The 21360-nt window shown below is 43.2% G+C and overlaps 4 protein-coding genes across 5 annotated transcripts; 3 read left to right on the forward strand and 1 right to left on the reverse strand.

Annotated features, from left to right (window-relative positions):
* Positions 1 to 403: 403 nt before the first annotated feature.
* LOC142944502 (kelch-like protein 11) lies at positions 404 to 4309 on the forward strand. Its single transcript, XM_076085665.1, has 2 exons — positions 404 to 883; positions 1077 to 4309. Exons 1-2 carry the CDS (start codon positions 417 to 419, stop codon positions 2659 to 2661), a joined length of 2052 nt encoding a protein of 683 aa, XP_075941780.1. The 5' UTR covers positions 404 to 416; the 3' UTR covers positions 2662 to 4309.
* Positions 4310 to 4450: 141 nt separating this feature from the next.
* LOC142944378 (cytosolic 5'-nucleotidase 3-like) lies at positions 4451 to 9008 on the forward strand. 2 transcript variants are annotated; one of them, XM_076085630.1, is made up of 10 exons: positions 4451 to 4667; positions 4891 to 5025; positions 5374 to 5472; positions 5569 to 5638; positions 5724 to 5770; positions 6759 to 6844; positions 6928 to 7017; positions 7104 to 7266; positions 7342 to 7542; positions 8033 to 9008. In XM_076085630.1, exons 2-10 carry the CDS (start codon positions 5023 to 5025, stop codon positions 8141 to 8143), a joined length of 870 nt encoding a protein of 289 aa, XP_075941745.1. In that variant the 5' UTR covers positions 4451 to 4667; positions 4891 to 5022; the 3' UTR covers positions 8144 to 9008. The 2 variants fall into 2 exon arrangements, with proteins under 2 accessions (XP_075941745.1, XP_075941753.1); XM_076085638.1 differs by lacking the exon at positions 4891 to 5025.
* A 303-nt stretch (positions 9009 to 9311) lies between these two features.
* On the reverse strand, positions 9312 to 13635 carry LOC142944244 (peptidyl-prolyl cis-trans isomerase FKBP10-like). Its single transcript, XM_076085611.1, has 10 exons — positions 13342 to 13635; positions 12557 to 12702; positions 12273 to 12462; positions 12042 to 12187; positions 11107 to 11296; positions 10875 to 11020; positions 10594 to 10783; positions 10266 to 10408; positions 10013 to 10176; positions 9312 to 9922 (listed from the first exon to the last, which is right to left on the reverse strand). The coding sequence occupies exons 1-10, from the start codon at positions 13596 to 13598 to the stop codon at positions 9746 to 9748; spliced, it is 1749 nt and encodes a 582-aa protein (XP_075941726.1). The 5' UTR covers positions 13599 to 13635; the 3' UTR covers positions 9312 to 9745.
* A 3330-nt stretch (positions 13636 to 16965) lies between these two features.
* Positions 16966 to 21360, forward strand: p3h4 (prolyl 3-hydroxylase family member 4 (inactive)). Its single transcript, XM_076085626.1, has 7 exons — positions 16966 to 17485; positions 18439 to 18588; positions 18687 to 18858; positions 18942 to 19070; positions 19163 to 19308; positions 19723 to 19806; positions 20837 to 21360. Exons 1-7 carry the CDS (start codon positions 17045 to 17047, stop codon positions 20984 to 20986), a joined length of 1272 nt encoding a protein of 423 aa, XP_075941741.1. The 5' UTR covers positions 16966 to 17044; the 3' UTR covers positions 20987 to 21360.

Below are 21360 nucleotides of genomic sequence, written 5' to 3' on the forward strand. Positions count from 1 at the left end.
TAACTATTGCAACACTTTAATCAGTGGGTCATAGGGTCAGTCACCATTGTATTAACTCCTTCAGAGATGGATAGTGACTTAAAGTGTCAAGCTTTTGAATACTTTCATTTAAATAAAACTGTCTCCATTTTATAAACGGAAATGAATAGAGCTATACACAAAATTATTAAATCTTGACGCTCATGTATCTACAGAAGACTCTACTGCTTAACTCAAATAGATGCCACTTTAACAGACATTTATTTAAATGAAAATAAATGATAACGGTCTATGGATATGACGCGTCGAATGCGAAACGCGCTTCGCTGTCGCCCCCTGTTTTGACTCCATGTATGTGTGGCTGCGTATGTCGCTTCCTTTCCTTCACTAGTTCACTTCGTTCCTCACCACTGCTCACCTCCAGCGCTGGCAGCACGATGGCAGCGGCGGCCCCCAACCCGGAGGACTCCGCCAGGAGCAGCAGCAGCAGCAGCGGCACCAGCACGCCCAGCGCGCTCGTCGGAGACGGGGACGCGGAGGAGGCCGAGGACTTCACCTCCTCCTCCCACTGCTCGGAGCTGTCTCGGCGGCAGAACGAGCAGAGGAAGCAGGGCTCGTTCTGCGACGTGACGCTGGCCTTCAGCAGCGGGGTGGCTAGCGGGAGCGTGCAGAGCTGCGAGTTTTCAGCCCACAGGTCGGTCCTGGCTGCGGCTACCGATTATTTCCCCCCTTTGCTTGGAGGACAGTTTTCCGAGTCGTTGTCCGGTCGGGTAGAGATGAAGGAATGGAGCTCGGAACCGGGGCCAGACCCGGATACGGTGGAGAGTGTCATCCAGTTCATGTACACTGGAGAAATACGAGTTAGCACCTGCAATGTACATGAAGTACTGGAGCTAGCTGACAGGTACGCTCTGTTTACAGTAACATTTCAGATTGTGTGTCAGAGAGAGAGAGAGACCTTCTATGGCTGCCCTGTTGCCTAACAAAGTATTGTTTATGTGAGGCCTGGCCTAACTAGTCCAAACAGAGTGGTATCATGTAGTTACAAGGACTGACGTCCATCATATACTCTATGTTCTCTGTTTGCTCAACGCTAGATTCCTCCTGCTGCAGCTGAAGGATTTCTGTGGTGAGTTCCTGAAGAAGAAGCTGAGCCTGACCAACTGTGTGGCGGTGCACAGTCTAGCCCACATGTACACCTTGGACCAGCTGGCTCTACGGGCTGCAGACATGATCCGTCGCAACTTCCACAAGGTTATCCAAGACGACGAGTTCTACACGCTGCCCTTCCACCTGGTGCGTGACTGGCTGTCCGACACCGAGATCACAGTGGATTCTGAGGAGGTGCTGTTTGAGGCCGTGGTGAAGTGGGTGCAGAAGAACCCGGAGGAGCGAAGCCGCTACTTCGAGGAGCTGTTCCGTCTCCTGAGGCTGCCCCAGATCAAGCCCACCTACCTGACCAGGGTGGTGAAAACGGAGCAGCTGGTGGCCGCCAACGAGGCCTGCCTCCGGCTGGTGTCCGAGGCGGTGGAGGGCCACGCTATTCGCTTTGAGAACCTCAAGTCAACCGATATGGAGTTCTGGTCGTCCCACATGGCCTCCTTTCAGCCCCGCTTTGGCCAGAACATGGACGTTATCATGGTGGTAGGCGGCGTGTCAGAAGGAGGGGACTACCTGAGTGAGTGCGTGGGCTACTTCATTTACGAGGACCGCTGGGTCAACCTGCCGCACATCCACAACCACCTGGACGGCCACGCCATCGCGGCCACAGAGTCCCACGTCTACGTAGCCGGTTCTATGGAACCGGGCTTTGCCAAGACGGTGGAGCGTTACAATCCCAACCGCAACACCTGGGAGCAGGTGAGCAACCTCACCACACGCAAGCACTCCTTTGGCCTCACCTGTATTAAGGATGTACTGTACAGCATCGGTGGCCATGGGAACTTCAGTCCGGGTTTCAAAGACGTCAGCATATACGAGCCTGACCAGGACAAGTGGGTCAATCTGGAGTCTGCGCCCAAAATCCTGCGAGACGTGAAGGCGGTGAGCGTGGAGGACCGCTATGTGTACGTCACGGCCCGCACACCTGTCGATACAGATAATGAGGATGGACTGAAGACGGTGACCACTCGCTATGACACGGAGAGCCGCCAGTGGCAGGACGTTGACTCCCTGCCCCTTATTGACAACTATTGCATCTTCCAGATGGCCGTGGCCTCTACTAACTTCTACCACACGGCCTCCTGCTGCCCCAAGAGCTACACGGAGCGCGAGGAGGTCGCCAAGCAGAAGATCAGCCTACGCATCTCCGATGAGATCCTGGAGAGCCTGCCGCCGGAGGTGACCAGCATCGAGGGCGCTGCCATTTGCCACTTCGACGAGGACGTCTTCATCATCGGAGGCTGGAAGAACAGCGACGACGTGGACAAGCAGTATCGCAAGGAGGCCTACCGCTACTGCGCCGAGAGGAAGCGCTGGATGCTGCTGCCGCCCATGCCGCAGCCTCGCTGCCGAGCCACCGCCTGCCACGCCCGCATCCCCTATCGCTTCCTGTACGGCTGCCAGCGCTACCCCATGCCACAGAACCTGGCCCGCCAGCGGGATCGCATGCAGCAGATGCAGCAGCTTCACCGGCGCACGCTCACTTTACGCCGGCAGCTCCAGTCTCAGATAGAGTGCTGAGCGAGTCGGGTGTTTGCTCGATCGAAGAAACTGCACTGCTCTGTCCGAGGATACACTGCCAGCATCCGGTCCATTGCAGCCACCTTCATCGCCCCCCTACATGCACCTGCTGCAGCGGGTCTTGTGTTGCTCTCCTCCTGGATTTCATTAAACTGAACTCTGTGCCATCGGTGTTGTGTTAATGGCTGATTTGTGGAATGCCATGAAATGTGTGGACAGGCGTGCACTGACCTGTGGTCTGTGAGGAAGGATGAGGGGAATGTAAATATGTGAATAAGAGTGTTCTATAGCAGCCAACAACTGAATATCCCTTTTTTTGTCAAGTATGTTGGTAGAGATGCTGTTTATCTGTTTGTACATTCATAGGATAAAGGTGTACGTGTAAACATTTAGATGGATATTTTACATTCCTTTACTGTGTGCCTGTACCTAGGGTGGCTATGTGACATTATTAATAACTGCATTCCTACATTCAATTCAACTTGCTTAATGAAGTCTCATTCCATTTTTAACACTGTGACAATCTCTTCATGCAAGTAGAACTTACGTCCAAATGTCTTAACTCTTAACTTGTATTATATTTGCTCTGTTGGAATGGCTGCGCTCGTTTCTGTGCAGCCTCGACAACTAGATAGGAATTATTTCAGAAAGGCTGTTCATCTTAAAATCCCGTAGACTAGATTGCAGTTTCCCTTCAACAGTATATGAAATTGCAATATATTTTTTGTTGCTTGTCTAACACTTGAAAGCTTTCTCCCGGTGTCTGGAGAGGTGAAAATATGAGAGAACTGTGATGTTGAAAAGATGTGATATGATAAAATAATGCCTTTAAATTATCCTAAAATTGAAATATTCTATTTGTCCACTGCATTAAGCGCCAATCTCTGGCTCAATCATTCCTTTCTTTTGCACTTTGGCAGTCTATTGCTCAAGTGCACATTCCCATTCGCTCGAGAAACATACATTGAAAATGTATTTATATGTGTGTGAGTGCAAAAAGTGTGTGTGATTTGTGTTCGCAGAGCTTCTCTACAACTGCACTTTTTGACATTTAATTGTTTGTAAAGTCTTAAAGAAATGTTGGGATTTAAGTTGCCGTTGCACTTTGACTTTGCTTGTTTCATATCAGACGAGGTGATTGTATTTTGGAAAGGCTTGGATTTAGCCGAGTGCATAAGTTTTGATCTTTGAAAAAAAAAGAAAGGGAAATGTTCTCATTATTCGCGGACTTGTTTCCAACATGCAATGTTTTGTTTTATCCTTGTGTTATTGTCCTTAACTTCCACATGGGTGTATATTAGAGACTTGCTATGTTGTTCTGTGGTCTCCTCTGACCCTCCTAATAGACTTAGACATGAGACTAAAAGGAATCTGACTGATGGGCAAAACAAACAAATTGTTACATGAATGTGTTGTGACTGACATTCAGAAATTCCAGATGTGCAGCGCCTATTACAGCATAAAGGTTACAGAGCGCAGAAATGATATTCATTTCCACTTTATGACCAACATAAATAGCACTGCAGATATTACGTGGAATAAGCTTTGTAATTTGCTTTGCATGTGATCGTCTGACATTGTGTCCTTGTATTGGATGTAAGAAATGCTAATGTCATCACTTGCAATTAAAGTTGTTTTGTTAGTCAAATGGTTGCACACACACACACACACACAGTGTGTTATTGCTTTGTTGGACTTCAAGGAATTACTACCCAGAAATCTTGATGTATAAGAAGCTACAAAAATGCCAACCTCCAATGGCTACTTGTAACAAGCGTAGGTTGCACTGTCATCAGTGGTATTGACATTCAATATTTAAAAAAATATTAGTGTTTTTGTTAATTTTAGATGCATGCATTCATCTTCATGTATCGGCCCGGTTTTATTCCCTCTATCATTACCAGGACACCGCAGAGAAACCCTGGTGCAGAGCCGGGGTGGGAACCTTGTATCAGGGCCATTGCTGTGGGGGGAGAACACATACCGTCACACCTCAAGTTATACAGGTAGTGGTGCTGCATTTAGGTCTAGTCTCGCACTTACTATAATGTCAAACGAAGAGAAATGTTTGGTCCCAGAGAATGCATGGCATCTTCACCTTTATTGTACTTTGTGTAGACGGTTCTCATCCATGGTTTATAATAAAAAGTCACGTCTCGGTCACTGAGAAAATAATTTAAAATCAACTATGTTTTGTCAGTTAAAATAACATTCCTACACACTCAACAGTACCTGAAGGCAGCATCACCGCTGAAGCTACACCCAGATTCAGTCGCACCAGTAGCAACGTTAACGACACGCATCACGGGAGGCTGAGAGCTGATACTTAACCTTAACTGAGCGGCAACCCATTTCAAGAAAATGGTAATCATGTTTGTTTTTAAGTTAAAGCACCAAAAACAACGCACACTCTCATTCAACAACAACACAAACTATCTAGCTAGGTTAGCTGAACGTACCTAGCTTAGCTCTTCGCGTTGACGTTAGCTATTTGGCTTTCATAGCTGTATCGCATCAGCAAATTTACTGTCGATTATTGTAATAATTATAGCCTCAATGTTTGGTAGTAGCAAATGTCAGTTAGTTCGCTAAACAGTGGGTTTAAACGTGGTGCTAGCCCCTGACTGGTGAGCTAACTGGCGATGCTGGTTTTGCACGGGTACGATATTGTGTAACAACTTTCTCTTCACCTGTCACGTTTTCAACGTTAAGATTTCACAGCTGACCAACTCCTCCGTGTGTATGCGGGACCCTCAGAGGGTGCAGGAGATCCTAGAGGCCATGGTGAAGGCTGGCTCCAACACCGTGCAGGTAACGTTATATAGTGTGTGTCCTAAATGGACAATATATATGAGTGTAGTTGAAAAATAAAACGTATTTTTATTTTTTTCTCCATTTGTCAACCAGGTGATCTCAGATTTTGACATGACTCTGACCAGATTTGCATACAATGGCAAAAGGTGCCCTACCTGTCACAGTAAGTCGTCTGACGTTCTCGTGCATTTTAAGGTGGATTTTTAGCTAAACATTGTTGTCACTGAGACTGTGTATTTTATTTTCAGATATTCTTGACAACAGCAAACTCATCTCCAATGACTGCAAAGAGGAGGTACTGTAGTAATGAGGCAGAAGCAGGTTTTTCTTTGTTAGGACTGTATATTTTTTATCTCCGTGTAAGCCACAACGCAGACATCACAAATGTAGAGTTCAACTTGTTGGATCTTACAAGGAAACGGTGTTGGGGAGTAACTGGTTACATGTAACAGAGTTGCGGAATTAAATTACAAAATAAATGTAATTGTAATCAGTTACGAAGAAAGATTATGTAATTACATCTCAAAATATTGGCGATGACATCTAAATATATTACTTCCTGCAAAGAGCGCATATGTAGAATAAGACATTCATTCTGTTGCTTTGACAAACTTTTAGTTAAAGTTTAACAGTAATCAGTGTTGAGTACTGTTTGCAGTGCTTGGTTTAAGTTTATGTTTTTAGGACTTATCAGTTTTATTTGTTAGAAAAGTAATAAAATCAAATAAGTTACATTTCTTTTAATGAATGAAAGTATTATTATATATTACATTTTAACCGTGTAACTAGTGATCTGTAGTAATCTGTAATTATATTTCAAAAGTAACTTTCCCAACACTGCAAGGAAACTATATGTATATATGCGTTTTTTGGAAACGTTTTAGAAATGTTGATGTTCAGACCTTAAGCAATAGACTACCTACACAAATACAATATTTCATTTGTAATGAATTGATTCATTTGTTCTGTCACTTATAGTCTGTCTGCCCTCTAGTGAGCAAGAGGAAGAATTAAAACAGACAAATTGAACCTTCAGTAATGTGAAAGGTTCTTGTTTCAGTCTTCCTGCTGTTAAATCTTCTGTTTCCTCACTTCATTTTGTATCTTTATTGTGGCATTTTTTTCAATAAGATACACATTGCTTCATTATTATTTGGGAAAATAATTTTATAAATATTTCCTAAATCCCAAGGATATAATCTGACAAAAAGTAGAAAAGTGAAGATCATCTCCGAGTGTAATTGGGTAAAACGTTAGTTTTCTATTGTCCTGTTGTCTTCCAGCTGAAGGAGCTGCTCAACACATACTACCCTATAGAGATAGACTCTTCACAGTCAATAGCAGATAAACTACCTCTCATGGTGGAGTGGTGAGTATCTAACACAGCTTTTACTCAAATATAATATGTATTTTAATGTGTTCATGAACCTGTGCTGCACTTCTATCTCACAGGTGGACTAAAGCTCATGAACTACTGGTACAGCAGGAGATCAAGAAAGACCTGCTGGCCATTGCGGTGCGGGAGTCCGATGCCATGCTGAGGTCAGAAAACCTGCCATTTGATAGTTTAAATGTTAAAAACATTGTGTTATGCGTGTGTGTACTTTAATAATGAGTTGTTTTCACAGAGACGGCTACCAGCTCCTTTTCGACCACCTGTATGAGCACAGCATCCCTCTGCTCATCTTCTCTGCTGGAATAGGAGACATCCTGGAAGAGGTCATCCGCCAGACGGGAGTCTTCCACCCCAACGTCAAAGTCTTCTCCAACTACATGGACTTCGACGAGTCTGTGAGTAGCCGCGCCGCAAACTACCGATGTGTTGAGAGTGAAGCGATGTATTTGACTCTTCGTCTGCTGCCACAGGGAGTGTTGAGGGCTTTCAAGGGAGAGCTGATCCACATCTACAACAAAAGGGAAGGTGCGCTGCTCAACACCGGCCACTTCCAGGAGCTGCGTACGCGGCCTAATGTGCTGCTGCTGGGAGACTCTCTGGGAGACCTGACCATGGCCGACGGGGTGCAGGACATGGAAAACATCCTCAAGATCGGGTTCCTCAATGACAAGGTCAATCAAATCCCATTGTTGTTTCTATTTTTGTTTATTTGAACTCTCTCCCACTTTGTACTGCAACTGTTGCACAATCATGTTCAGTCCCTGCAGCCGTAAGATAAATGTCAGAGCACCAGTACATTCATATCTACCCTCTAAACAAATAGTACGCTCCCACTTTTCACCATGTTAAAGTCTATTTTTTAACCCTGGATCCCATTCTCCCATGTTTTTGGGTCTAACTGACTAATAAGGACAACAAGTTCTGAAATTGCTCCAGTATTGAGCGAGAGCGCTGCAGACGGCGGCCGCTCACAGACTGCAATGTAATCATATCGGTGCAATTTGGCTCCGTCACTTTACGTCCACTGAAAGTGCTTGTTTTTGCCACCGACAGGCTCTGGTTGTTTATAAGTGTCTGACAAAAAAAATAAATACTGAAGTTACCATTTAAATAGTCATATTCTGACATTAATAACACTTCTCCATTTGTTTTTTTTCTCAGGTGGACGAGAGGAAACAGTCTTACTTGGACTCGTACGACATTGTGTTGGTAAAAGACGAGACCTTGGAAGTCCCCAATGCGATAATGCTCTACCTTACTGGCAATAAGTGAACACATCACTGGCCCTTTTGTATTCCACACTCCGGCCCCATCAGCTCAGGAGGGCCCCTGCTCACAGAGGGCCAGTTTGAAGGCTTATTTACAGGCAACTAAGAATGTTTCATGATCATTTTATTTTACAAAGTTATTCACGAGTCCAGTCAGCCGCATCCCTCTTTTATGTCTTTGTCAATCGGCCCTCCTCATGTTCATAGTAACACTGTATTTGCACCATACTGGACGTGATGGAAGCCAGATTTACACCGTCTACCTACTCTGCAGCATGTGAAGAGTATGTGTGTGTTTGGGGAAGAGATTAGATTGCTTTGGTCTTCATATAGGATGTAATGATAAAGGGAAAGAAAAGGGCAGCACTTGATATCTGGTTTGAAACTGGTCTCCAGCCTTTCACAATAAAGCTCATTTCCAGCCATTTTCACTCTGAAACCTGCCGTTTAAAAAAAAAAGGTTTAACGGTTTTCTTACAGTGTCAAGTCTTCTATTTCTGGTCATATTGTCAAGCATTCAGCACAGGTTCTAGTTTTTTTGAAAACAAGTGTTTCTTGTGTAACACCACAATGCTACTAAGTGAACTATGACATCAACACCCGACTTAAAGAGTGAAATAAAAAGCTCTTTTTTAAAGTACGGTGAGAAGTTATTTGTCAGAACTAACTGTTACCTCAAATTTTGTAGTATTACAGAGAAAAACATTGATTCAAAAGTCTGCTACTTTACACATTGTAACAAGCTAAAGTGTCATAAAATGACTTATTTCTTTCTTTAATTTTCGGACTATGTGCCATTTATTGTCCGAACTCATTTCCTTTTCATATGTTCCAACTTGTCTCAAATAAACAGTGGTTCCACCCGTTAATGATGGTCATGTTTTATTATGCCTGAGCGCTGGTGACAGCTGTGGCCAGAGGCATTATGTTTTCGGGTTGTCTGAAACATCCACTTGGACCCGAGGATGATTTAAATTAGGTGGTCACTGTGAGCGTGAGAACAAAATGAAGTGATGACATGAACGTAAACGCATAAAACCATGAGGCGGCAATTCTACTTTAAAAAGTTTGAATGAATGAAAAATGTTAAAATTGAGGCTAATGAATTGAAGTCTACCAAACTAATTCACTGGTACATTGATAGTGTGGAAGAAATAAAGCAGGTGTTGTCATCATTTTTCTATAAAACAGTTTATTTTATGTTTTACAACACTTATTATATAATTGTACAAACTTACCACTCATACACTGTACAACCAATGTTTTTTCTCAACATTTTTATATGAGGCACTGCATCGACTACTCATTTTATAGTCATATTTTGGAAGAAGGGCCCAGCCCAAATGCGTGCGTAGGTAGTTCAGTGTCAATCTTTGTGTCTTTTTTTCAACATGACGCAATTTCACTACAGACCATCGTTCTTCCTTTCACATTTTTCAAACACTCGTTTCCTTTGCACAACATATTTTAACAGAATCTAGCAAAGCAGACTGCTCGACTGCCTTTAAATAAAAAGGCTCAACAATGTTTCAATCCCAGTAAAGACTGGGATTGAAACACTGCACGCCGGCTCCTTACCACCAATTAAATATCGCTCGCGTCCCCTTTACAGCTCGTCTCGTCTCGCTTGCTCAGGCTCGTCATCCAGTTCACCTTCTACAATCTTCCCATCTTTATTGCGGTCCTGGTTATTGAACATGTCCTTAATGATGCCATCGGCATCGACCCCTGGCCGAAGACGACCTTTGCCCTCTTCAACTTGTAGCATGATGAAGGCCGAAAACTGGAGACAATAGGAGACAGTTAAAAGCATTCTCCCTGCCGATACATTGAGCGGGAAGCTGGTTAGACGGGACCTCGCTTGTCTGCTTACCTCCTCTAGAGGAACCTCTTTGTCACCATTGAGGTCCATAGCGGGAAAGAGGGGATCTGGGCCGTCTCCCAGCCACACGAACATGTAGCCTTCAGGCACACCCTTCTTCAGCTCCACCAGCTCCAGCTCAAAGAAGAGCACTGCACTTCTGGGAACTTCTCCAGCTGGCGACACCCAAAATTTGAACACACTTTAATTTAACCTGAATCACGTTTTCTCTTGAGTGCAGTCTTGAGTAGTGCCAATGACTGACCTCCATTTTCACCATGGCCCCAGTGTGGTGGAACGACCACCTCCCTCCTCTCGCCCACACACATGCCACCCAAACCTCGCTCAAGACCGGGGATCACCTTGTCCGCTCCGAGAGTCGTGATGGAAGGTGTGTCGAACTGGTCCCTGGAAATGGACACATGACCTGTTACTACCACTCTTAACAGTGGGGGTTTAAAAAAACAACTTCTGAACATGCAGGCACATATGCTGTCGTCATGGATAGGTAAAAATGGTATATCTGTCAGACAAGCAGTGATTACATGCAGATAGCAGGAGGAAGGGGATGCAGCGTAGCAGAGGGCGCTCACGAGGAGTACAGCAGGGTGCCGTCCATCAGGGAGCAATTGTAACGATACTGAATCAAATCGTCCGCTTCAGTGGTCGCTTTGCAATCCCGAGGCATGTGGGTAACTTTAATATTGACCGGGTCTTTGGGGTTGTGGAAGTCAATGACATGAATGTCAAAGACCAGCACAGCTGAGGCAGGGATGAGGTCTCCTACAGCGGGAGGAAAGAAAATATAAACAAGACTAGTCGGTGCAGTCCAAGTGTTTTCTGAATCCTCCTAAATGCAGTGCGTGGAACTCACCAACTCCCCCTTCTCCATACGCCATGTGAGGAGGGATGGTGATCCTTCTCTTCTCTCCCATGCACAGCCCGTGCAGGGCTTTGTCCATCCCTCGGATCACGTACCCCATGCCGATGTAAGTGTTATAGGTGCTGTTTCGCTCGTAGCTGTCAAGGAAAAGCGTTAAAACTCTTAAAAGCTGCGTGTGTATTTTACAGCTTTCTGAGGAACGGAGGAATCTCAAGAGGTTTACCTCGAGTCGAAGGCCGTGCCGTCCTGGAAGCTACCGTTGTAGTGGTAGCGGATGTAATCTCCAGTCAGCGTCCTGCGGGTGCAGCCTTCAGGCGCCTCCTTCACCTCCACAATCAGATCATCCTTCGGGTTGAAGACGTCAACCAGCAGCACCTCAAACACCAGCGTAGCCTGAGGAGGGACCTGAGTTCCTGTTAGGAAAAGAATAAGACTTTCAGTCTATGTCTCACAGTTTTTATGTCCATACCAGCCAAATATACTTTACCTTAAATGTGGATCATTTTTCAAAGCGTACTCTACACTTCCAGGCAGACATTTTTGTTTCGTTCATATTGGTGTGGAACTTTAGACGTGCAGTGACTTGCTGAGACAGTGAGTTGTGTGTGTGTGACATGAGGAATTCATTCTTTTTGTGGACTCTCCTCAAAACTAAGTTCATCCAGAAGGTCAATAATCAAACATGAATACTCTGAGAATATGAATGTCATTCAACAGCTGAGTCTGGAGTTTCACACGTGTACTTGAATACACCTACAGAAAAGCATTTTCTAAATAATCTTTGCTCTCACATAATGCAACTTGACAATAAAGGACAATGAAAAAAGTTAAACAATAATAGATGACTTATCTAAAGCCCCTTTCACACTATTACATAAATGTTCCGGCACGTTTGCCATCATAGCACACTGACATGAACAGAAACCAGTGGTTGCTTTGGATAATGACCAACAGTAAGGAGACGTATTGTGTGATTTGTAGTTATTGTCAGATTTACAGTTCAAATCCAAGTCTAACAAAGTCCTTTGAAACATAAATTAATATAAAAAAATAGTAATAATTGTAGGTGAGCGAGTTTAAAATGCTAAACTTAAATTTTTTGGTATTTGAGATGATTGGATATTAAGCACAGTCATCTTGTACATTACTAGTTAGTACCGTGGCCAGTCTCTCCATACGCCAGGAAGGGCGGGATGATGACGATCCTTCTCTCCCCGACGCACATGCCCAAAAGACCCTCGTCCATGCCTTTGATGAGGTCGCCCTGTCCCAAGTAGGTGTCATAGGTCGCATTCCTCGAGTAACTAAAAATCGAAACGCAAAGTTGTCTTGAGAGTCACAGAAACAGACAAAGAGCTTCCTGAATGTCATAAAAACCTATAAGCTCACCTGGAGTCGAAAGCTGCCCCGGACAGCAGGGTGCCATTATAGCGGTAGCGGAGGAAATCTGATGCCACGGTGGTGCGGTGGCAGCTGGCAGGTTTGCCGAGTGTGCGGATCTGGACCTTGTCCTCAGCGTTCCATATGTCCAGCAGGAGCACATCATACACCAACACAGCGTCAGGAGGGACCACACCACCTGTGGGTACAAACAACACGGATTGACACAAACCAGCACAGGTGATGTGTCCAACAGGGGGGGGGAGGGGGCTGACTGTCCTGTTCATCCGCACCTGTTCCGATGCTCCCATAGGCCAGGTGTGGGGGGATTGTGATCCTCCTTTGTTCATTGACACACATGCCCTGAAGACCGCGGTCCATCCCTGTGATGAGTCTGCCCAGGCCGACCTGGCTGATGAAGGCTTTGCCTCTGTCATGACTGGAGACATTAAGGGAGAGGTGGAGGAGAGTCGAGCAGGTAGAAGTGTCAAAAATATTAGGCAACGTAAGAAGAAGAACAAAAGAGGAGGATGCTTCTATTAACATTTTATAGTTCTATAAAGTCAGAATCCCCAAAAAAATCCATCCACATCAGCAGCATTATTCAAAAGGACATCATTTCCTTCTTGACCTCACTATGATCAGCCGGTTATTTTACATTTAATTTGCAAAACCTGGGGAGGTTGTTTGACGATTGGCCACAAATATCCACCACACCATAACCTCATTATAGAAACATTGAGGGGGACACTGTTATCAACGTGCAATGGCGTTTGACACGTTTGCAGTCCTTATCTTGTCTTTGAATCCATCAGGAAAATGGTTGTATTCCTGTATTTTATGTGCGTGTAGTGTTGATACTAATCGACGTTACTGAATAGGCTTTTGCACCGTTTTAACAACTGGAAATAATATTTCTGCAAGAGTCAGAACTGTATTCTTACACGCTGTATGTTAGTTATATTGTCGGTATGTTGTTACCGTAGCTGGTTCTCAACTTTAAACATAAAAGCCAACATTCCCTGTGACTGAACGCAGTCTAAATGAACTTAAATGGTGCATTCCGCTGTAACTTCACCTGGAGTCAAACTTTTTCCCATCTGCATAGAAGGTACCGTTAAAATGATAACGGATAAAATCTTCTGTTTGCACCTCTCGGGGACACACTTTGGGGATCTCGTACCGGTCCACAACAACATCCACTAACGGCCCCGGGTTGCAATTCACAATGACGTCATGAAGGCAAAATACAACCGTTAATATTATCAGATCCATTTGGAGAATTGAGACAATAACTGCGGAAGCTCGCGGGGTCTGATGAAGGAAGAGAGTCATGTTACCGACAGAAGTCTGGTCCGCAGTGGCGATGTGTCAAGACACCTGGAATGAGAGAGAGTACTTCCGGTTACGATTAAAAAATAAATGCCTTGACTATTTCACAATTTTACATCACGTGCAGTCCAGACACTTTTATGACATTTATGTGACATAAAATAATGACTTTTTAATGATATTTTTGTCATGTTATTCTATGATTTTTTTTCGACATGCTAGACTATGACTTTTTACGACATGCTATACTATGACTTTTTACGACATGCTATACTATGACTTTTTTCGACATGCTATACTATGACTTTTTTCGACATGCTATACTATGACTTTTTTCGACATGCTATACTATGACTTTTTTCGACATGCTATACTATGACTTTTTACGACATGCTATACTATGACTTTTTACGACATGCTATACTATGACTTTTTTCGACATGCTAGACTATGACTTTTTACGACATGCTATACTATGACTTTTTACGACATGCTATACTATGACTTTTTTCGACATGCTATACTATGACTTTTTTCGACATGCTATACTATGACTTTTTTCGACATGCTATACTATGACTTTTTTCGAAATGCTATACTATGACTTTTTACGACATGCTATACTATGACTTTTTACGACATGCTATACTATGACTTTTTACGACATGCTATACTATGACTTTTTACGACATGCTATACTATGACTTTTTACGACATGCTATACTATGACTTTTTACGACATGCTATACTATGACTTTTTACGACATGCTATACTATGACTTTTTACGACATGCTATACTATGACTTTTTACGACATGCTATACTATGACTTTTTACGACATGCTATACTATGACTTTTTACGACATGCTATACTATGACTTTTTTCGACATGCTATACTATGACTTTTTTCGACATGCTATACTATGACTTTTTTCGACATGCTATACTATGACTTTTTTCGACATGCTATACTATGACTTTTTTCGACATGCTATACTATGACTTTTTTCGACATGCTATACTATGACTTTTTTCGACATGCTATACTATGACTTTTTACGACATGCTATACTATGACTTTTTACGACATGCTATACTATGACTTTTTTCGACATGCTATACTATGACTTTTTTCGACATGCTATACTATGACTTTTTTCGACATGCTATACTATGACTTTTTTCGACATGCTATACTATGACTTTTTACGACATGCTATACTATGACTTTTTACGACATGCTATACTATGACTTTTTTCGACATGCTAGACTATGACTTTTTACGACATGCTATACTATGACTTTTTACGACATGCTATACTATGACTTTTTTCGACATGCTATACTATGACTTTTTTCGACATGCTATACTATGACTTTTTACGACATGCTATACTATGACTTTTTTCGACATGCTATACTATGACTTTTTTTATTACTTTTTTCGACATGCTATACTATGACTTTTTTATTACTTTTTTCGACATGCTATACTATGACTTTTTTATTACTTTTTAGACATGCTATACTATGACTTTTTTATTACTTTTTTCGACATGCTATACTATGACTTTTTTATTACTTTTTAGACATGCTATACTATGACTTTTTTCTACATGCTATACCAGTGATTTTCAACTGCTGTGCACACCAGTGTGCCGTAAGAGATCGCCCCTAAAAGAAACATGGAATTATTAACAGCTAAGATGCAAGAAACCCGACCAGAGGTAAAGAAACTCTTTATCGTCTGTCATCATAAACCACCAGCAAGTTTCAGCTTGAGAAAAGTCAACATGATGTACAAAGTGACATTACTTGAACAGAAAAACAATCAGATTCGATGTACGTATGCATTTGCAATGGAATATATATTTTTAAATAAAAAATAAATCTGCATTGTGCTTTTATTTTGAACGGGAAATCGACCAAACTTCCGTCCATGCTCTGTCTCTCAATGTTGCTTGATGCGTCTTTCGGCTCATGTACTCCAGAGAGCAGCAGGAGGAGTGGCCCCTGGTTCCCACCCACTTTTTAATGGAATTCTGCAAACGTGTAATGCCTGGCCCAGAGGCCTGGCTCCATGATTTCAGTCACGTATGAGACTGAAATCAGTCCCGTGCCCCCCCCCCCCCCCCCCCCGTGCCCCCATAATCGGATGTAATTCTTTCGTGTCACAGTGAAGTATGGCAGGCATAGGCCTATTGTGTTCTTATATTTAAACGACACACAGAATTACTTTTCGGGCTTAACAGTTTGCCTAAAAAAAATAGGTCCTGGGTCTTAATAACCACCCTGCTCTACCAAAATAAGTCTGAGTCTTATAACATTATGAATATGAAATGTTACAGATATTGCAGACTCAGCGGTTATTTTTTTCGCTGAAGTGATATGTGTCAAGTATGCACATTATTTTCTCTTGGCTCACCAACCCAAGTCTCAGCTTGTCAGTCTGCTAAGAAAATAGGTAGCCAAGCTGAAAATACTGTTAGAGCTCCTCAGACAACTATTCAGTCAATATATTTTATGAATAAATCATCTGTCAAGAGTTTGGGATCTGAAAGCAAAATGACTGAAACATATTAAAAACCAAAAACATTAAGATCACTGTTAAAACGTAAATGTTCATGGGTCTGTTGTGTATTTTCACACTGAGGAAAACTGGACCCTCTGGCCTTTCTTGAAGTCGAACTCTCGTCTGCGGCGTCTGTGTGTCAAGCGAACCAGAGTGATCACCATTTATACCGGAAGTATGGAGCTCTTTCTTCAAGGTAATTGTCGCGAGTTGTATTTGCTACCTAGTTGATTGAGCTATATTTATTTATTTTACAAGTAAAACCTACTCAATGTTGCCGTAGCCTGTAATTTTATATTTTTCTTTTATTTATTTTATTAGTCTTATCTTCTGCCACAAAAATATTAATTTCATGAATTCCATTTATTTTTTTACTATGTGCTACAACAATACACGACAATCTGTATTTTTTTTTTCACATGTGCACGCAAAACACACACAGTACTTGAGAAGCCTCTAATGCAACTCAATACAATTACTTTGAGAGAAATAAATGCAGACATGATGTTCCTCATGTTTTTTTTATATTTTACTAAATGCGTGTACTAAATGTGAAAATTGATCTTTGGAGAAAAACACCTTCAAAAACACTACAGCATGCTTTGAAGGATGGCTGGATATAATATTACATGTATGTGAAATTAAAACAAATGGGGTCAACAGACCAGAAGACCAGAAGAGCAGTCGCTCAAATAAGACGGGCTTTTATTTTGAAAGTTTTGACCCGTTGTTCTCGGTTTCAGCATCTCGATGGACGCGACTTTCACAGCATACGTGCAGGCAGTCAGTCATGAGTATTCCCTAGTAAAGAAAGAAGTTTCCCGATCCATTCAAAACAAGAACGCCCTACTGCTCAGAGCCGGTTGAGGTAAAGATGCTCCTGAGCAGCTTTTGTCTGGCCCTTCTCATCCCGGCCGTGGTGGAGGCTCAGTATGAGAAGTACAGCTTTAAACGTTTCCCCCAGAAAGACATAATGCCGCTGGACTCTTCGTACAGCTACGCGCTGGAGCAGTACGGAACGCAGAACTGGGCAGAGAGCATCAAGTTCCTGGAGCTCAGCCTGCGCCTCCACCGGCTGCTGCGGGACAGCGAGGTTTTCTGTAGCCGCAACTGCAGCTCCGTCAGCCGGGACAACAGCACTCTGTTCGCCGACGGCAGCCTCCGCGTCGTGCGCCACATCCTGCTGAGAGCTGCGTGCCTTAAAAAGTGCAAGGCGGATTTTCCAGTGTTTAAACTCTCGTATCCAAGTAGGGATTTACTGGAAACATTCGAGAAGAGGGTACCGTATCGGTACATACAGTATGCGCACTACCAGGTGAGACCAATGTGTCGAGTGTTGTGTGTCCAAGAGGGCATAATAAATGTAGGCCCTTACCAATAAATCCTAAAGTTACACCAAATGCTTCCCAAAGTCCCCCAAAGTTCATGTTGTAGAAATGTCATATGGGACTTAAGATATAAACTTGTTAAAATATGTACAATAACACAGGAGCATACAGTAGGCTACGTGTGTATTTAGCATGTGCGTAACGGGCGCGATCACACAACAACTGTATCCGCAGTCGGTTTCTCGAGGCAGATTGACTCGGTTTGACTCACCGAGAGGACATTTCTAGTCTGCGAGATGTGCAGTAGTTTCCCTCCTGCAGACCAAGCAGTAGCTGCGCATGTGCCACGTCTCTTCCAGTGTTCCCCTGAAACAATCCCCTCATTCTTCTCTGTCAGGCAGGTTAATGGGGGACTAGGTACGAGGCAAAACAAATCTGATCTCATTTCTGTTTTATCATCTTTGGTTTCATACATTGTGTAAAGACTTCCAGCTGTTGTTATTGAGTTATTGTGTATCATTAATTCTATTGGTGTAATAAACGGCATAACCCCTTTAACGGCTGGGACTGCTTCATAGTTTTGTCTGGTCTAACCAGTCTGGTAGAGTAAAAGGTGAATCAAAGCTCTCAATCTGGTGATCAAACAGCCGCCAAGATCAACAAACATGCTTTTAAACATGCCTACAGGATTTACATTACTCTGATCTTACTTACTGTATTTGTTTTACGGCATTGGACCATGAATACGAGCAATTAGCAGCATCAAAAGGTGGACCTCCTCTTCTTTCAGGAGGGAAGTGGGAAGTTGAATTTGTTTATTACGCTTCGTGTTTTGGCCGAGGCTACCCTGAATACCTGACATTCATGTCACATTCATTTTCTATTCACTGACTCAACAAGAATTCCTATTCTGACATAAAAGCTGTCTATTCTTCCTCAGCTTAACAACAAGGAGAAGGCTGTGGCAGCGGCTCACACCTTCCTGAAGAAGAACCCAACGGACTCCTATTTAACTAAGAACATGAAGTACTACAAGACTCTGTTTGATGTGGAAGAATATCTAATCGACCACGAGGAGCAGCCGTATGAAGTTCGTAGATAAACATTGTCGTTCTTACCCAGGGTGCAAATCAAACACATGCTTAACTATTCAAACTTTTTACATTAACACATCTGTTTTTAATCCAGAGTGTTTTCCTGAAGAGTGTGACGTTTTACAACAGCGGAGACTTCAGCAACAGTGCCCGAAACATGGAGCAGGCCATCACACAATACTTTCAAATATACAGTCTCTGCTTGGCAGGCTGTGAGGGCTCTTATGAGATCGTAGAGTACAAAGACTTCTATCCCACCCTGGCAGGTAATAAGGGACCAATTTAACATCTGTTTCCGTTTCTTGTGTTTTTGGAAGAAGTAATTAATATGCTTGTTTGTTCCCTTCAGATCTCTACACAGATGTGTTGAAATGCAAGGTCAAATGTGAGGAGAACCTGACGCCCAACGTTAGAGGCTTCTTCGTGGAGAAGTTCGTAGCCACCATGTATCACTACCTCCAGTTTTCCTATTATAAATGTAAGAACTGTGACAAAGGCTCTGGATTCAGGCTTTTGACAGCAATAAGTCGAAGACTGCTTTGACATGTATTATGTTGTGATCCTCTACAGTGAATGACGTAAAGAGCGCTGCTCCGTGTGCAGCCAGTTACATGCTGTTTGACCGTAAAGACCAGGTGATGCAGCAAAACATAGCGTACTACCGCTTCTACCGGGAGCAGTGGGGACTGGAGGAAATGGACTTTCAGCCTCGGCCCGTAAGTGAAACAAAGACCTCTTTACTGTTCCCTTATGGTACTTGCTGGACTTTGGTGGTTGAACCAGAGGCGGCAGAGGGTGTTAACATATTTCACACTGCTTTTGACTAAACCAAAGCAGGAAAACGATAGCATAAAGCGGTCTTGGCATGAACATAAACACAATCTCAGGGTGGTCGTTAGAAAGCCATGTACTCTTGTAAAGGCAGACTTGTTTTCACATCTTTTTTTCTTGGTTCGGAGTTGCCAGCAGCTGCAGTGTACCAGCTCTGTTTGTTAAAGGTCTTTGCCTTTTGAAGTCAACAAGAGGACAACAAGGCCACATTTGTTGCTTAGTGCCGAGCTATAAAACAGGCTTGTTCTTGCCAGCTACTTGGGTCAACACGCAGGTTTATGTCACTTTTTGTTTTTCAGGAGGCTCTGAGGTACTTTAACGAGACAACCAAGCAGAAAGAGATGCTGGAGTTTGCACTGAACTACCTACAAACTGAAGATGAGGTATGTTGTTGTACTGTTGGTACAAGGCCTAGACGGTGGCACATTTACCGGAAGCATTGGTTTTGGGCAGCAGAGTGAAATAATAGAGAAATAGAGAAGACTCAGCAATGTGTATGCATGCAGTACCCAAACCTCAGCTAACATTAGCCACCATACATTACTGCTCATACCAGACCAAATCAGGCTGTAGGTGCCAAACTGTACTGACATGCATCAGTATTGCTATCATCTGCAAGTTAGAAGAAAAAAATGTCACGTTCTAGACAGAATAAAGGTCCATTTCACCCAAATTAGACATGTTGTTTTATTGTTATTTTATTCATTTATTTTGTTATCTCACTCTGCTGATTTTATGTGATGAGGTCCATTGTGCTGGTGTGGCGGCAGAGACATACATTTCAAAACCTCAGCAGATAAAACCTGAACTGTCTGCATGACTAGACAACCCGAGGGGAACTTAGGTCTGACAACTGGGCTCAACAACAACAACTGAACTGGCTAATCTATTTGGAGTTTCGGCCCTTGTTTCCCTAAGTACAAATTCCACCTTTTCATTCAAGTATTAAATATTATAAAATATGTTTGGGGGATATATATCTTTTGGAGGAGTAAACTAGCAGACTAATTGCAAGCTGCTGTTGAGGTTGTGGATAGGGGGGGTGGGGGGGGGGGGGGCACAAGAACAAAGTCTGAGAGGATGAAAGGGAGAGGAAGAGGGGATGAAGGCTGCGGAAGAGAACGCAGGAGGGGGGCTGTGTTTTCTGCCAGCAGCTCGTGGTATGTGGCTGGGAGGTGTTGGCCACTGAGGCTGTGCCACATCCATTTAACTCAGGTCAGCCCCTCCCATCTCTACACACTGCCTGGACCCTAAATGTTGAGGAGGACTGAGAGAGAGTTAAGGCTGAATTACAGGGTGCACAAGTGACAGATTTATAGACCTAAAAAGGAAAAAGTATGCATTTCGCCAGATAGAAGTAAGATAGTAAAATGCTTGCTTGCTGTTGACTGAGTGTTTTGTGTTACCTTTAAGGGCGAGGTAAGTCCAGAAGAAACGGCCTCCTCTCACACAGAGCATCCTGACACTGAGTTTGAGGGTATGGGAGACTACGAGGAGTCCTTCCTGGCTGAATGGTGGCAAGAACCCAAAACGAAGTGGGACGCTGGCCAGGTCGTAGAGTGACATCTGTCCTCGTCTCCTGAGCAAAGAGCTTCCTCGTCCGGCTCTGTTCCCCGTCTCCTGACAACATACCAAAGAGTGTTGACCTCCCTACAGACAGACATCGACATTTCCAACAGTATTTAGCAGAAAAATAACAAACCACCAGTGTACATTCCACCAGCAAAAGGATAAAACGACAAACTTATCCGTCATCTTGATCAAGATCAGAGATCGACATACTCTGTTTTGGCTGTCATCAGCCTTTTAAAACCTTCATCTGTATAGTTAGTCATTGTATGCCAATACTTGTCATTGACTTTTCTACAGTTTTATTTAATGACAGCTGAATGCCTCGGTGCCGTGTTATGAGGAAGGTGACATGTAGCTTTTCTTAT

Source organism: Anarhichas minor, unplaced genomic scaffold (genome assembly GCF_050575085.1).
Source record: "Anarhichas minor isolate MPS153535 unplaced genomic scaffold, ASM5057508v1 ptg000007l, whole genome shotgun sequence".
NCBI classification, from domain to species: Eukaryota; Metazoa; Chordata; class Actinopteri; order Perciformes; family Anarhichadidae; genus Anarhichas; species Anarhichas minor.